Raw genomic sequence first — 17,563 nt, forward strand, 5'->3', positions numbered from 1 at the left:
ATAGATAAAAAGATCTTCATCCTCCCTCGAACACGGACTCAACGGTGATGGACTAAAGGGTATATCTTCGTAGAATGTAATATCAGGAGATACAAGATACCTATTCAAAGTAGGACAATAACAACGATAATCCTTTTGAACATGCAAATAGCCTAAGAAAATGCATTTCAAAGATTTTGGATTCAATTTGGTACAATTTGGACGAATATCCCGAACAAAACAAACACAACCAAAGATCTTAGGAGCAACAAGAAACAAAGATTTCATAGGAAAAAGAGTACGATAAGGAATCTCTCCATTTAGTAGAGAGGAAGGCATTCTATTAATCAAGAAGCAAGCAGTAGACACAGCATCATCCCATAAATGCTTTGGAGCATGCATTTGAAAGGATAAGGCACGGGCTGTTTCAAGGAGGTGTCTATTCTTTCTTTCAGCAACCCATTTTGAGATGGAGTGTCTGCGCAAGAAGATTGATGAATAATGCCATGACCACACAGGTAAGATCCAAGAACATGAGAGAAATATTCACCAGCATTATTAGTTCGCAAGGTTTTGATGGAGACATTAAATTGATTTCGAATCTCGGCATGAAAAGCACAAAAATGAGACAATAACTCAGAACGATTTTTCATTAAGTATAACCAAGTTACACGAGAATAATCATCAACAAAAGTAACAAAGTAATGAAAACCTGTTTGAGACACGACAGGACAAGGACCCCAAATATCTGAATGAACTAACTCAAAAGGAGCACTAGCTCGTTTATGAACCCAAGGACTAGAACTAAGACGATAAAATTTAGAAAACTGACATGAATCACAATTCAAAGACGATAAGGAACGAAATTCTGGATAAAGTTTCTTCAGCACAAACAACGATGGATGACCCAAACAACAATGAACGTCAAACGAGGATGTAACTCCAGAACAAGCCATAGCTCTCGGTATCTAATTGTAAACAATGTAAAGACCGCCCGACTCATGTCCTCTACTAATAATCTTCTTCGTCATACGATCCTAAAACAAGCAATTACGAGGAAAGAACAAGACAAAACAATTAAGGTCACGAGTAAGTTGGCTAATAGAAATTAAATTAAAAGACAATTGAGGCAAATGTAAGACAGAGGACAAAGAAAGTGATGGAGTGAGAGAAATGATGCCGGATCCAAGAACAGAAGAAGTTGATCCATCTGCCAAAGTGACAGACAAAGATGAAACAAGAGATAGAGGCATAGAAAATAAGTTAGAATTATCTGTCATATGAGCAGTGGCCCCAAAGTCTATGACCCATTTGGTAGATGATGTAAGAAGACATTTCGTATTACCTGTCTCGACAATGGTGGCAATAGGATTTGATGAAGAAGATGCCTGCAAGGATTCTTGGAATACTTGAAATTTAGCAAAGTCGTCAGCAAAGATGGTAATAGACTTTTCAGTCATATCACTGGTGGAAGCTATCTGAGCATATTGAGATCATTGAGTCTTATACAACAATTTTCAACAATCACGTTTCATATGCCCTGGTTTACGATATTAGTGACATACGATCTCCAGAGAATCTGATCTTCAATTATCATAACTAGGCTTCTGAAAATCAGTAGTCATCCCTGAAGTACCACGGGAGGTACTATTATTCTTACTCATAAGAGCACTATTCGGTTGAGAACCATGCAAAATGGACTGAGAACTCTCAATATGAAGAAGACGACTGAAGATTTCCTCTAATGATGGAATTTCAGAATCAGAAAGAATCTATGTTTTACCCATTCCAAACTCAGGTGAAAATCCATTAAAAAAATATCATAACAGCCATCTTTTCTCGCTGAGCTTGTTCAGGACTAAACGACAATAGTAAAGCAAGTTCAGCAACTCTCTTCTTAAGCCTCATAAAATAACTTGTAACAAATTCTGCTTTCTGTTCAGCTCGGAAAAATTGCATACAAACATCAAACATTCTATGAACGTGTTCTTTCTCAGAGTACAAAAATTCTAAGAATTCTAAGAGTTCGTTCACAGAATCACAATGATCTACCAAACCAACAACCTCGCTTTCAATAGAATTCTTAATTTGAAGGTAAAGTCGAGCGTCATCACCAAGCCAAGCCTTTTTCTTTTCAACTTTTGGTGTCATGGATTTCATCAAAGGGTTTACCCAAGTTTAAAGGGAAAGATTGAGTAAGCATAGCCATGTTATTGCTCTAAAGCATCCATTTTCAACTAAAAAACTAGTTGAGGTTTTTGTCTAAGAGGTGGTGTGATTACATGGTAAGTGTCTTTAGAAATATCCTTCCACATATTTTATTAAGTGTCTTTAACCCCATTCCACTTAAAGGATGAGGACCATAATTGCTTGCAATCACCTTGTGCCAAGGAGAATTGTGTTCAAAAGGGAAATACTATCCACAAATTGAAGATGGGCGGGGTAAGTTACCCATGCCCACTTTCAAGCAATCCAACAAATAAAGGAGCACCCAATAGATGAAGGAGTTGTTAACACTTAACAAGGGAGACCCAAGACCAATATAGAGGAGATACTACCTCAAACAGTCAAAGTTTGTGAAAAATGAGATAGAGATAATAGAGACAAAGGGAGAGATATCAAAGAATCAAGAGAGAAACTAAGAGAAGATTTAAAGAGATGATTGTTAGAAGCTTAGGCATTTTTTCAATTAAATCATTATCTAGATCATTAGTGGCCTCCCGCCCTTTGTTTAAAGAGATTTTTTCTTCATTATGGAGATCTAAATGCACAAGAGAATTACGATCCTCAAGTGGAACATTTTTTTGAAAAGGAAACAAGTCTCTTCATTAATAAAATTGAATGAGACTAACGCTCAAAGTACAAGAGAGTAATACAAAGAGCATAAAACATAAGGCCTATGGATCAAGAGGCACACCCGAGCATCTCAATTAGGTTGACACACCCTTAGTGCCCTCGTCATTTCCTACAAACTAATCTCAATATAAAATGGTCCAAGGCTAAAACACAGCCCTCACAAAGGAGGAATAAAGATACAAGGATGACAACAATCAGGCAAAAACAATACAAAAAACCACAAAATACCATAAATAGAGCAACCAAAGTACAACTTAAACCAATACAAGAAGCAAATATCATGCTTAATACTATCCTCAAGTGGATCATGATCAATGGAAACCTTAATACTTCAAGTTCATATATCCTTTAAAGGAAGCTTCCATCTAATTATTTAATGTCATCAGTTTGCTCTTTGTGTTTTTGAGTTGCTCCTATTCTAGGGCTTGTTGGTTCAGATTATGTTCGGTCTTCAACATTTTAAGGCAAACGTCTGTTCAGCTCCTAATTGGCCCCACATTGTCTCCTAAGGCTAACCTTCCATGGGTGGTTAACACAGGCATAACCCTTTGATCTAAATTACAGAAGGAAAGGAATCAAAGGATTTTTCATAACAAGAATCTTCCTTGGCTCAAATCATCTTGAGTCCTCAAAATTGAAGGCTTCCTCCCAGTTTTCTCTTTCTAAATCTTTTGTTCATTTTTCATACATGATACTTGCTAAACTAGAATGCTTTTATTTTCCCTTGTAATCCTTTTAAATTTTTTATTTTCTTTTCTCCTCTGTGGAGTTTGTATCCTCGGAACATTAGTCAAATGAAAATGTATCAACACAAAAATTAAGAAACTATAGCAGTAAGAAAATATCAATACAGTCACGAATAAATTAATGATTAGCATGATAATGAAGACATTCACATATTTTAAAGATGAGCAAAAGCGTGCTTCCATTCCTCCAGACTCCATTTTGAACAACCTTAACCAGGATGGTGGAAAAGAATAAAAATGAAGCACTTACATAAACATCCTACATCCACTTTGTAGCCTTCTGCATCGATCTTCCAACTCATCCGTTGTTCGTTCTAGAGAAAATATCTATAAATAGTGGAAAGATAAAATAAAGGTAAGGAAAGTTATCTGATGACCAAATAAAGTAAAATCTAACTTTTAGAAGAACAGCTTCCAAAGAGGACCAAAAGATGGCTTCCACTCAAAATGTGCAACACAAGATGATAAACCAGTTATAAGCTCCAAAAACAAAAAACGTAAATTTGACACATGATTGGCACTTACCTGTGAGAAGCAAACGGAGAACCACAAATGTTTTCTTTTTCTCTCTCTACTCCTTAGGTACCATAATTCTACATAAGAGCTATTTAATAAACTTGGTTTTTTGTTTCTTTTATTTTTTTTTTTTTTTTTTTTTTTTTTTTTTTTTTTTTTTTTTGCTTTTGGCATGGGAGTGGTGTTTAAGGATTTCTATTAAGTGATGAATCTTTGTTATTAGTCTCCTTTTGTGAATTCTTTTTTTTTAATGCCCTTGTATTCTTTCTTTTTTTTTCCCGCCTTAATAAGAGCTTGGTTTCTTTTTCTTTTTCTTTTTTTTTTTAAAGGAAACCGCCTTTATTATTTATTATTCATTAAAAGAGAGTACAAGAGATGTGTACATGAAAAATAAAGGCAAAAGACTAAGAGTTACAACCAAAGGATCAGGAGGCGCACCGGGCATCTCAACTAGGTTGACATCCCCTTAGCGCCCTCATCATATCCAACATTACAAAGGAAACCTTATAAAGCTACCAATAAAGACTATGAACTACCAAACGAGAACTTGCAGAAGCTATTTAAACTGTAGCTACAAAACTCAGAAATCAAACCAAATACAACAACAGAGACAAAAATTCTGAAAACACGACCACAAAATTCTAAAAAGCCGTCCACTGACTTCTGAAACTAGCTGCCCAGTTGAATGAATGCCTGCCAATTTAAACTTATATCTTGTAAGGAGTAGGCTTCAAAAGATTTAGCTAGGGAGCACCAAAGAGAAGCATTAAGCTTTGCTGCCTCAAACCACGCAATCCAAGGAGTTTCCTTATCATGGAACACTCTTTGGTTTCTTTCAAACCAAATCTCAGCCAGCAACGCTTTTGTTGCATTAATCCATAGTAAATTTGAACTTTTCTTTAGAAATGGTCCAAGAAGTAGCTGTTGTACGATGCTTTTGAAGATGTTGTCGAAGACCCAACAAGTGGTGAAGCAATTGAAAAGTGCTCTCCAGCAATTAGTGGCAAAAGTACAATCAAAGAAAAGGTGTTGGAGGTCTTCCTCGCCTGATTTGCAAAGAGCACACCAATTGGGGGAAATATAAAGGGAAGACAGATTCTGTTGTAACACAGAGGAGCAATTGAGAGCTCCAAAAAGCATTATCCACACTGTTATATTAACTCGCCGAGGACTGCTGGATTTCCAAAGAGCTCTTTGAAGGCATGGTAAAAGTGGTGAGGCCGAGGAGAGGTGGTTTACCAATGATTTTACTGAGAAGGAGCCATTAGCTTCTAGGGACCAGATGCGAGTATCTTGGCTATTATTAACTTCCTTCTTGACCACCAAGGTTAGCAAATTTTGGAACTCTAAGATCTCTTCTTCCTTTAATAATCTTCTGAAGTTGATGGACCATGAAGAAGTTTGAAAATCCCAATGGTTTGAGACTGAACCGTTTGGGTTGGTGGTTAAACCAAACAAGGATGGGAAGCTGTCTTTAAGAGGAGTATAATCCAGCCAAAGGTCTTTCAAAAACGAAATTTTGTTTCCATTCCTAACTTAAAAGCTGCCAATGCCTCCACTTTCATCCACGATCTTGAGATGCTGATCCAAGAGCTACGAAGGCTACATTTTACCTTACCGGAAGTGTGCCATCCAAAGAGGTTGTTGCCATGAATACTCGTGACAACTTGTCTCCACAAGGAAGTGTGTTCATGCATAAACCGTCAGCCCCACTTGGCTAAAAGGGCCAAGTTCCTAGCCTTCATACCTCCCAGCCCAAGTCCACCATCTTCTTGTTTTTTAGATACAATCTCCTATTTCAATAGGTTGTTTATCTTACCACCTTTGTGATCTTCCCAGAAGAAGTTTCTTGTGATTCTTTCTAAGGCTAAAACCACCTTTTCAGGCATCAGAAAGGAGGACATGTAGTATATTGGTAGATTAGAGAGGACTGATTTGCAAAGAGTAGCTCTTCCTCCTCTTGATAAATTATATCTTCTCCACTTATCAAGTTTATTCTGTACTTTGTCAATAATCGGCTGTCAAAACTCCATTTTTTTTTTAGTATCCTCCTAGGGGGAGGCCCAAATATAAGAAAGGAAGGTGTACTAATTGACAATTCAGCCTTGAAGCTACTGCCCTCAACTTGTTTTCTTCTATATTGATCTCACATAGGGCGGATTTTTCCCAATTAACCTTCTGTCTGGAACACCACTCAAAAAGTGCAATGGATTTTCGAAGAATATCTAGCATGTCATCATCATATCTGCAAAATAGTAAGGTATCATATGCAAATTGGAGAATGGAGATCTGAACTTTGTCCTTTCTAACCACAAAGCCTTCATACAAGCCTCTTTCGCGGACTGTGCTGAAGTGGTATTATTTAGTTTGTTTGGACTTTTCAATGACCAATGAAGGGGGCCATTTAGAAGTTGAATCGTTTGCCTTTTTCTCTCTCCTTAAAACAGATGTCTCTTCGGCTTCCTCTGAGAGGAACGTGCCTCCCACATGAGGGTGCTGCTTCGAATTTTGTATCTCTTCTAAAGGGAACCGTTCAAATGCCAATGGGGAATTCGCGCCAACCAAAAGTGGCCGTTTTGACTTCTGCAGCCTCCACGGGGAAAACTCTTTAACTTCCTTAGAGAGGTGAGCACCAACTTTTGAAGATGAATTCTTCATCTTCCCGTGTGACTTTTGTGGAGCCTTTTTCAGAAATGCATAGGGATTCCTTGAGAATTCCGGTTTAGGCTGATTGGATTGAAGAAAGGACCATTCGGCTTTCAATTCATCGACTGCGATTCCTTCATCCTTCATTACTTGAATTAATCGGATTAAATCTATTGGATTAGAAAATTTGTATACAAATAACTCACCTTTAGTTATTGAGGGAGGATCTAAACACTTTATATCCCCAAAATTCAAATAAATATTGCCTCAAGTCTCATCTTTTATTTCTAACGTTACTGGCATGAAACCACACAGATTCCTAGCAACTTGAATTCTTGCCTCAGCACAATTAGTAAGATTAAGAGTGTCTAGTGCAATATTCTCAAGCCCTCCAAAGTAAGCTCCAACAGCTTCAAAGATGCTTCTATTCCGATAGTCTAAAGGGAGATTTTTTTATTGAAATCCAGCCCCCAAACCTCTCATAACCGAAGGCCTACCATGTTTTGTTTTGTTCCATTTTTCAAAAAGTATATGGTAGGGACCGATTGATTGCCATTTGCCTGGCTCTTCGATCAGCTCTTCTAGAGTTCCTTGATTAACTTTGATTAAAGCTTTATCTGCAAACAAAGGATTGATAATGACATCCGATTGAAGGGTTTCAACACTTTTGTTATCTCCTTCATTCATTGAACACAAATAGCCTCGAGATGATCCATAAGTTGTTAAAGTCTTCCTTGAACACTTCAGAGTTCTTCTGAACCCAAAAGGCCTTCTTGCTCTGTTTAAACGAGGATGGAGTTGGAGGCTGCATCTGTTTGTTGTCACTCTTGGTTGATGATTCTAGGGTTTTGCACTTGAGGTCTCCTTTTCCTTTTACCACATCCGCAAAACTTGTTCCATTTTCGAACTGGGGAATTGGCACTGATGTAGCTTTGGTGGAATAAGCAGGGGCTTTTGATAACAGACGTAAATTCTCACTTTTCTTTAAAAAAACCTTAATCATACCAATGTAAGAATGCCAACCTTTTTGCTTAGGACCTTCTAGGACATGAATAAAAAACCGACCTCCAGTTGATGGCTAAACACAAATCTAAAAACCCAACCAGAGAGATCCCTAAACTTGGGTATCCTTGTGGCTCCATCGCTACTTCTGTCATTGCTGAGAAAATAGAGTTTACTCGAACTTACTAAAAGCTTGGAAGCTTGCTCCACAAACCAACTCAATTGCGCCCTTGTGAGGGACAGCACCCTACAAGCTTCCACATCCTCAATGTAGAACTGATCATATTCGGTCCAAATACAAAAGAAGTATCCATTCACGTTACAGCTTTCTATTTCCATAAGGTAGTATCTTAGGCAGTATATCTCCGATGGAGGGAATGATGGTAAGGAAGAGAGAAAGACACCGGAGAGTGGCCAGGAAGAAAAGGAGGGAAGAGAGGAGAGAGCAGAGAGAACTTACCTCCGAGCTTGGTTTCTTATTAAAAATAATTAAATAATTTTTAAAAAATATTGTTATTGGCCTTTGTATTATCCTCTTTTAATTGTTTTCCACTTCATTCGGTAACTTTTTTTTGTTGGATAGAACAACTTTCATTAAAAAAAAAAAAAAAAAAAAATACAAGGGCATATAAAAACCAAGCCTACAAAAAAGGGACTCCCCTAACAGAAAGTCTTAAATCATTGATTGACCCAAAAGCTTAAGTTATTGAGTGAAGGCAAATTTAATATTATATCACTAACACTCCCCTCAACTTGTGGGCTTGAAATATGAAGAAGACCCAACAAGTGGAAATCAATATTAATTGGGGAGGAAAAAACATTGCATGGGTTTGAATACAGGACGTCCCTAAATCACCAACTTCGATACTATCTTAAATCACCAATTGATCCAAAAGCTTCTGATGGGTAAAGGTAGATTTAAGATAGTATCAACGCGGGTGGTCCAAGGAGGTCCAATGTTCAGTGGATTGAACCTTCTTCTAGCATAAAACTTAAACCTGGGATTCAGATCATTAGGATCTTTTTGTAATATTTCTCCCCCTAAAGGAACTCCAGCTATGCAAAATGTGCCTATAAAATAATTACAAAAGGTGTTCGAAATCAAAGCCCACAAAGAAACATGAAAGCAAACGAGGGACCAAACCTCACTAGAGTCCCTTCCACCCCTCTAAACACTCTACTATTCCACTCCCCCCACAAAACCCATAAGGTTGCACACATCCCAGCCATAAAAAGCGACCCTTCTCCTGGCGACGCAAATTGAGGAGGAACATGTTATAACCCAAGGTAGTATAGGCTACCTTTGTCCCACATCAATTAGAATGGGATAACCAAGTGGTACTTAAGTAGCTTGACTCTTTCATCTCAATAGTTGGTTCTTGGGTGTGGTTCTTCAAGGTAAACAAGTACCTAACAATGGTATCAGAGCCGATTGTTGACGTTCCAGAGAGGAGCACCGGCAGAGGGTTCTAACTGTGTGTATCAGAGTGAAGTACCGTCAGTCTAGCCATCGAGACATTGACTTTTCAAGGATGAGGTATTGTGAGGAACCAAGGTAGTATGGGCTACCTTTGTCCCACATCGGTTAGAAAGAAATGACCAATTTGGTACTTAAGTGGCTTGACTCTCTCATCTCAATAGCTAGCTTTTGGAGAGTGGTTCTCCAAGGTGTTTAAGTACCTAACAAAACACCTTGATCATATCACTAGTGTTAGTGTGCCAAGCATTCAAGAAACTAAATGTTTGGGGAAAAAAACGACTTACCCCAAAGCACCAACAAAATCGTCACTCCTAAGGGAGAAGGGTCGAGCAAACTACGAAAGAACGACTTACTCAAGAATCCCTCCAAAGGATTGGACGTTCCAGAGAGGAGCACCGGCAGAGGGTTCTAACTGTGTGTATCAGAGTGAAGTATCGTCAGTCTAGCCATCGAGACACTTTTCAAGGATGAGGTATTGTGAGGAACCGAAAGTATGGGCTACCTTTGTCCCACATCGGTTAGAAAGAAATGACCAATTTGGTACTTAAGTGGCTTGACTCTCTCATCTCAATAGCTAGCTTTTGGAGAGTGGTTCTCCAAGGTGTTTAAGTACCTAACAAAACACCTTGATCATATCACTAGTGTTAGTGTGCCAAGCATTCAAGAAACTAAATGTTTGGGGAAAAAAACGACTTACCCCAAAGCACCAACAAAATCGTCACTCCTAAGGGAGAAGGGTCGAGCAAACTACGAAAGAACGACTTACTCAAGAATCCCTCCAAAGGATTGGAACTACAAACCCTCACATCTCTTCTCCCACGGTTAAAGGAGTGGCCCTCGAGCAAATAAAGAAGATAGGACACATGCATCACTTTCCTAATGGAAAGAAAGCGACGAAACCCAAAAGAAAAAGGATAAGAGCACCTGGATCATGCTAAGAAGTCACAAACAAACGATTTTTTAGGGAAGACCGGTGTTTTAAAAATCGTTAAAGGTGCACGCCTTGAGGCGAGGTGGCTCCTTAAGCCTCAAGGCAGGCGATTGTGTTTTAAAAAAAAAAGTGGGGGCTTACGCCTTTGTCCAGTAAAGGCGTACGCCTTTGGTCAAACGCGTGAGGCTTATGAGGCTAAAGCCTCAAAAAATTTGAAGGATAAAAGTTAAATGGACTTGGCCCTACCACTGAAAGCAATTAATTTTGCTCTTGCAGGTGTCTAAAACATTGAAACTTGGGTGGAAGTGGAACCGACAGCCTCAACAACAAAAGTTTTTTTAGATGTGGAACCGACAAGCAAAAAGAATTATTATTAATTGAATTTTAAAATGAAAACTAATTTAAAAGCACACTAAAAAGGGGTGGGGCTAAACATAATCAATCGGTGGAGTGAGGGAGTTTTCATCCATTTGCAGAAAATTCTAGTAGTGGTGAATATAAAAGAATATAAAATCACTTTAGTCAAAAATAAGAGTCAAACTTCCAAGTTAGTATTTTTTTTTTTTTTAATCGAACTGTTTTTCCCCAATTAGTTATTGTCCAGTTGATTTAGAGAAGTTTTTTCCCAACTTTTACATGGAATATTGAGATTTTTCCTTTTTTCGTGATTAATTATTAAGATTTTTTCTGTCATGATTAATTTTGAGTATGTTATGTGTATGTAAGCAATATTATAATGTTAAGAATATATAAGATCTTATGTTTTATGATTTAATTATGTTTTCTTAATTTAAAATGAGGCTTATGCCTCATACCGCCTCAAGGCCGCCGTAAGCCTTTTAAAACATTGGAGAAGAGAAATGATGAAGACGAGGAAACATGGAGCAAATGGTCTCTTCCCCACCCAATGATCTTCCTAAAGCAAGTATCCCTCCAATTCCCCACCACAAAATAGACCAAGTGGACAAAAGAAGGGAGCTCCTTAGAGATATTTTTCCACAAGTTCCAATGAGTGCCTTTAAACCCCTTCGTCCACCACTCAAAAGGATGAGGCTATGTTTACTTGCGACAATCCTATGCCAAAAGGATTGCTCTCTCCGTGGTGTGTAACAATTGAGGAACTTTCACTAAAAAAAAAAAAAAAAAAAATCATAATGAACAAAACATTTTGATGGACTATCAAACTGTTGGATGCTAACTAGGGGTGTTTGTCCATAGTCGGCGTCAATCTTGGGCTCAAACTAACATCAAAAACTAACATATCAGTTTTCTTCACCAAAGATCATCAGCTTTGGAGGGTTATGTAATGCCACACAAGCCGTCAATCAGCTTTGGCCAAAATTGATGTGAAGGCTCAGGCAAACTAAAACGAAAAAAAACATGGAAAAGAAAAAGAATAAGAAAGAAAGAAGAAAAGGTGTCTCCCTTGTTCTTTTTTGGGGGAAAAGGTAACAAAACTCTTCATTGATATAATGGAAAGAGATAAGTGGATGAGAAAGGAGGAATGGAGGGTCGATGAAACTAAGAAGTAAAAAATAAATCAATGTGTTTATCTTTCAATATATTAATATATTATATTATAGCTTAACATAATATAATTTTATTCTGGAAAGAAAAATATAATATTTTGTTTACCAAGATTTTGTAATGTGCAACATTGAAAGAACTCTAGGGCGCATTAAAGGGGACATCAGTAGTGCATTAAAGAAGCATCTTTATCGTTTCATTTTTGTTTAAATAATACAGTCAGTCAATTCAATTGGAAATATGAGTTTTGATGTCGTTGACCTATTGATAAATCGACCTAACCATCAACCACACCTACCGACCGATGTAAGTTCAATCGGTTTTGGTCCGTTAGATCAATTTTTTAATGTTGTTCGCTCACTTCTAATCCTAAGAATGGATTCCCCATAGTGATTTGCAAGAGGAAGCATTTATGGAACTGTTGCCTAGTTTCGTTGATTCTAAGCTTCCAGATCAATGTGTTGTCTAAATATGACACTCTGTGGGCTTAAACAAAGTCCCCTGAGCATGGTTCCTTAAACTTTGTTTGTGTCTCGCTAACTAGGATTTTCAAGCATCAAAATCAAATAATCCATATTTTACTTTCAAAAGAACTCCACTATCTTGATTATCCTCTTTATGTCGATGATATTATCATACTCAGTAGTGATAATTTTGTACTCTACTCACTTATTTCTACTCAACAAAATATTTTTGTCAAAGGATCTTGATCCTTTATCTACTTTCTTGAATTCAGGTGTCTTATTTAAGTGATGGTTTGCATTTATCTCAAGATATATATTGTTGATCTATTGGAGAGAGCTAAAATGTTTGAAAGCAAGTTATGCACCACACTTATGAGCTCAAGTACCACCAAATCCCACCGTGCTGGTGAGACGCCTCACTAATATGACTGAATGTTGAAGCATTGTTGATGCGCTACAATATTGTAAGATCCCTCACCCAGACTTAACTTTTGCCATCAATAAGGTATGTCAGTTTCTCCATGCCTCCAGGACGGTGCATTGGAATGCTTTAAAGTTTTTTGGCAGCAAGGAAAAAGAAAAATGTAATCACTGAATTGATAAATAATCAAGGGGAGCCAACCAAATCGTTCCACAAAATGGAAAGCCTTATTTTGGGTTTTTATGATGCTTTATATACTTGTACTCCTGGAAACAGATACTTACTGTTACTATTAAATTGGTCATTTATTACCCCATCTCAAAATGCCTCACTAATTGCACATTTTTCAGAAGCTCAAATTTATTTTGCCCTAAAGTCACTTGGCAAGAATAAAGCCCAGGACCGGATGGATTTATAGTAGAGTTTCGCTCTAGGTTTTGGTTTTTGGCCAAAGAGAATTTTAAAGAACTATTTGAAGACTTTCACGAGAATGGAAGACTAAATGCGTGTGTCCGAGAAAACTTCATATGCTTAATCCAAAAGAAAGATGATGTGGTTTTTGTAAAGGATTTCAGACCAATCAGTCTCACTACCTTAACCTACAAGGTAGTTGCAAAGGCACTCGCAGAAAGATTGAAGAAAGTGATGCACACCATAATTGGCCAATCCCAGAATGCTTTTATTGAGGGTAGACAAATACTAGATCCGGTGCTAATCGCTAATGAGGTGGTGGAAGATTACCAAGCAAAAAAGAAAAAGGGATGGATTCTTAGACTTGATCTGGAAAAAGCTTTTGACCATGTAGATTAGGGCTTCCTAGAAAAAGTAATGTCTTCAAAAAAACTTTGATCCACGATGGATCTCTTGGATTATGGGATGCATAAAAAATCCCAAATTCTCTATAATCATTAATAGAAGGTACTTTTGCATCTAGGGGAATTAGGCAAGATGATCCGTTGTCACCATTCCTTTTCCTCCTAGTCAGTGAAGTGTTAGGGCTCTTCTTGATAAGCTTTATGGAAATGGTCTGTATGAAGGTTTTGTAGTAGGAAAGGAGAAGATTCATGTTCCACTACTCCAATTCGCAGACGACGCCCTAATTTTTTGCAAATATGATAACTGTATGTTATTGAAACTAAAAGAAGCCATTGAACTATTTGAATGGTGCTTAGGACGAAGGTGAACTGGGAAAAATCAACCTTAAGTGGAATCAATATAAATGAAAATGAGCTGCTGCTGGATTTCTAAATTGCAAGGCAAAATTGCTGCCTTTTCTTTATCTTGGTCTACCTTAGGTGGGTACCCAAAGCAAGCTTCATTTTGGCAGCCAGTGATTGATAAGGTTCATAAAAAATTAGATAAATGGAAGAAGTTTAACTTGTCTAGAGGAGGGAGGCTACTTTGTGAAATTTAGTTCTCTCCAATATTCCAATTTATTATATGCCCTTATTTGCAATACCTGATTCTTTCATTAGAAAGAATTATGCGAAATTTCTTTTGGGAAGGACATAAGGGAAGCAAAATAAACCATTTGGTGAAATGGGACACTGTTACACGTTCCTTAAATGATGGAGACCTCGATTTGGGAGGTCTTAGAAACAAAAATATGACTTTATTAGCTAAATGGGGTTGGTGATACATGGAGGAGGAAATTTCCTTAGGAGGCAGGTGGTCAGAAGCATTCATAAGAAAGACCTTTTCAATTGGCACACAGCTGGGAAGCCTGGGAATAGCTTGAGAAGTCCTTGGATTAGCATTTCGAGATTTTGGTCAAAAGTGGAAGCTTTGGCTCCTTTCAAACTTGGCAATGGTGCTAGAATTGCTTTTTGGACCGACCTATGGGTAGATGCACTCCCTCTGAATATTCGGTATCCAAGACTTTTAGGATTGCTTTGTTACCGAGGGGATCCATAATGTCTCATTGGGACCATATGCTAGCTTCTTAGTTTATTGTTTTTCGTTGGTTGCTTAAAGATGATGAGATAATAGAGTTTCAGGATTTGTTAACTCTAATTTCAGGTAAGAGAATTTTGGAAGACTCTGAAACAAGGACATGGTCCCTAGAAGTTTCAGGTGTTTTCTCAGTCTCACTACTCATCTCTCCCCTTCATCCCCTTTGGATAAAAGACTATACAAGGCTTCGTGGAAGACCAAAAGTCGAGGAGAGTTAATATTCAAATCTGGATAATGATGTTTGGCCTTCTAAATTGTCCTCAATCATGCAGAGAAAGTTCCCCTCGGTCTGTTTGTTTCCTTCTATTTGCCCTTTGTATGGTGAAGATTTGCAGCATCTATTTTTCAATTGCTCATATTCAACAAGATGTTGGTGGAAATTTTTCTCCATTTTTAATACTACTTGAGTGTTTGGAGATAATTTCAGAAGTAACGTTCAGCAAATTTTAATGGGCCCTTCACTTAAGAAGCACTCGAGGTTAATTTGGGTTAATATGGTTAAGGCTCTCCTTGCTGAGTTGTGGTTTGAAAGAAACCAAGAGTATTCCATGATAAAGAAGCAAGTTGGATGGACCGGTATGATTTAGCACGAAGAAATGCTTCATCCTAGTGCACTTTATGCAAGACCTTTGAAGATTTCTCCTTACAAGAATTATGTTTAAACCGACTGGCCTTCATATTCCCAAATTTTTAGTATTTTGTCTCAATCTTGTTTTATTTGGCATAATATTCTTCTTATTTTGTATTATTGTGTATTGGTTAGTGACTTGTTTTGGGACCTTGTTGTTCTTTGGTTTATCACCATGTTATGTTAGTATGTTAGTTTTGTATGGATATGATGAGGGCGCTACGAGGGTGTCAACCTAGTTGAGATGCCCGGGTTCGCCTCCTAATCCTTAGGATCTTTTGCGCTTTGTATAATTCTCTTGTACTTTGAGCATTAGTCTCATTTCATTTTACTAACGAAGAGGCTTGTTTCCATTGCAAAAAAAAAAATGTATCATATGATATTTAAAGGGTACAAACAACCATGGTACTTTGTACCCTTTAAATATCACTCAAACCATGGTACTTGGGACATAATTTCATATCATACTCACCTTCCAAACAAAAGATTGTATCTCGTCCCAAACCTTAGTCTGAGTTTGTGGATTAGCAAATGCAGGAAAACGTTTTGAGTGGTATCTCTTCTTTAGAAGTCGGGGTTCAAACTAACATCACCACACACTCTACTTTGCGATAATATTAGTGCAACCTATATTGCCACCAATCCAACCATGCACCAACAACAAAACATATTCAGATCAACCAACACTTGACCGTGTGCGCATTCTTGGAAACAAACTTGCAGTATGTCCTTTCCAGTAACCAACGTCCTGATATCATGACACAAGGGTTACTTCCACGCATTTTCAAAACCTATGTGTCAAGCTTACAATTCTGCATCCCCCAGTCAGCTAGTGAGGGGAAGTTAAAACAATCAGTTTAAGGATTTTTATTTAGTTATCAAGATCTCTGTTATTACTTGTTACCCTTTCTGTTATTCTCTGTAACCCATTGGCTCTTTAGTCAGGTGTAGGGTTTTCTTCTTCGCATATTTGGGACTCTACTGTGCCGCTTTCCTCTTTTGGTGAATACAATTTTACAGATTTCCTCTCTCTCTTGGATTCTCTCCCTTCCTTTCTACGGCACAGAAGTGGTTTGCAATAAAAAGAAAAGCCCCTTCTAACTATCATCCACAGTCATCAAGGAACTTCTAACCTAACCATAATTCGCCATCAGGTTTCAATTTTAGCAGAGCAGTAGCTGTCCAGATTTTTAGCATTACAACGCATTCGCAACTGAAAGGAGAAATCAGTTTATCACTGATCCTTATTCAATAAAAACAAGAAAAAGAATAGGCAAGCCCCTTCTGATTGTTTTACACATTGAAAGGGACACGGACGCCAGACAAATACAAAAAACAAGTTCAAATACAAACAACCGGATTAAATCTTCTCAAAGTATAAAGAAATGATTCCAACTGCACACATAACTGCAAACAAGCTCAAAAATGAAACAAACTCATCGCTAACAACAAATCCAGAAGCCAACAGAATTCAACAGGAACAAACAAATAAAGTTTGCGCAATTCGATCATAAAAGGAAGCTACCTGTTTCAAGAACATAGGAGAATCCTCGAGTTTGATAAATGCCCCCATTCCGTCGTTCGGTTGCGTATGTGAGGGCGCAAAATTTTGCTGCGTATGTTTTTGCGTCTTCGTTCCTCAGCTGAGAGTTTGAGATTCAGCCATGGCGATTGGGAAGAAATGAGGCTTCCATTATTGTGCACGTGGGGGGCTCCTTGGTCATTATGGCTAACACAACAAAATCCCAGCTCACCCAGCCAAATGTCCTCTCCTTCCCATGATTTGTCAATTATTTTCACTTTGACCAAAATACCCCTCTACTTCACCAATAAAAAACCATCCTCCCTCAATTTAAAAATTCCCGACCCTACAAACTTCATCATAGTTATGTGAACCTGTAATATCAACTTCAAAATTTGATTTTCAAACCCCTGCATCAAATATAGTCCAAAAAAATCTCCTTGTGTTTTGGTACCACTCATATATGAAAATGTAACATATCAATTATATATCTATGTGTCGAATAAATCATTTGTTGTGTCGTAGAATTACCACTGTCTTGAATGTAATTGAAAAATTGTCAAAAATATGATTATTTTTAGGGATGTAAAGAGATTTGGGAGGGGTTTTTAAAAAGATGAATTTTAGGACAAACAAGCATGTGAAAAGTCCATATTGTCCTTAAGTTAAAAAATCCTAAAAATCAACTTTATGTAATTTCTCTTCTTCCCTCTCCTTCCGCTCTTGCATTCAGCTTCTCCTCCTCGTTGAACAAGGAAAATCGAATGATGGCCACAGATTCAAACAGTGGCGCACGAAGAGACGAAAGTGGAGACTCGAACAACCCGCGAACCATCGGATGGAGGCAAAGACTTCGACACTGTCGATGGTGTTTCGACGACTTGGACGACAA

General features: G+C 37.7%; 1 protein-coding gene across 6 annotated transcripts in view; it reads right to left on the reverse strand.

Moving 5' to 3' along the window:
• The window catches only part of LOC120081740 (ADP-ribosylation factor GTPase-activating protein AGD4-like), a 68,719-nt gene extending 51,811 nt beyond the window's left edge, over positions 1 to 16,908 (reverse strand). For 3 of the 6 annotated variants that reach the window (XM_090315548.1, XM_039036846.2, XM_039036844.2), the window contains exons 1-2: positions 16,675 to 16,901; positions 3,832 to 3,908 (exon numbers count right to left, since the gene is read on the reverse strand). In XM_090315548.1, the coding sequence (XP_090171674.1) occupies positions 3,832 to 3,908; positions 16,675 to 16,722 (125 nt within the window). In that variant the 5' untranslated portion in view covers positions 16,723 to 16,901. Of the gene's footprint in view, positions 1 to 3,831; positions 3,909 to 16,674 lie in introns of all 6 variants that reach the window. The other 3 variants (XM_090315549.1, XM_039036847.2, XM_039036845.2) reach the window with 2 other exon arrangements.
• Between the last annotated feature and the right edge of the window lie 655 nt (positions 16,909 to 17,563).

This window comes from Benincasa hispida, chromosome 7 (assembly GCF_027475165.1).
Source record: "Benincasa hispida cultivar pf3 chromosome 7, pf3_genome.v1.1, whole genome shotgun sequence".
NCBI lineage: Eukaryota > Viridiplantae > Streptophyta > Magnoliopsida > Cucurbitales > Cucurbitaceae > Benincasa > Benincasa hispida.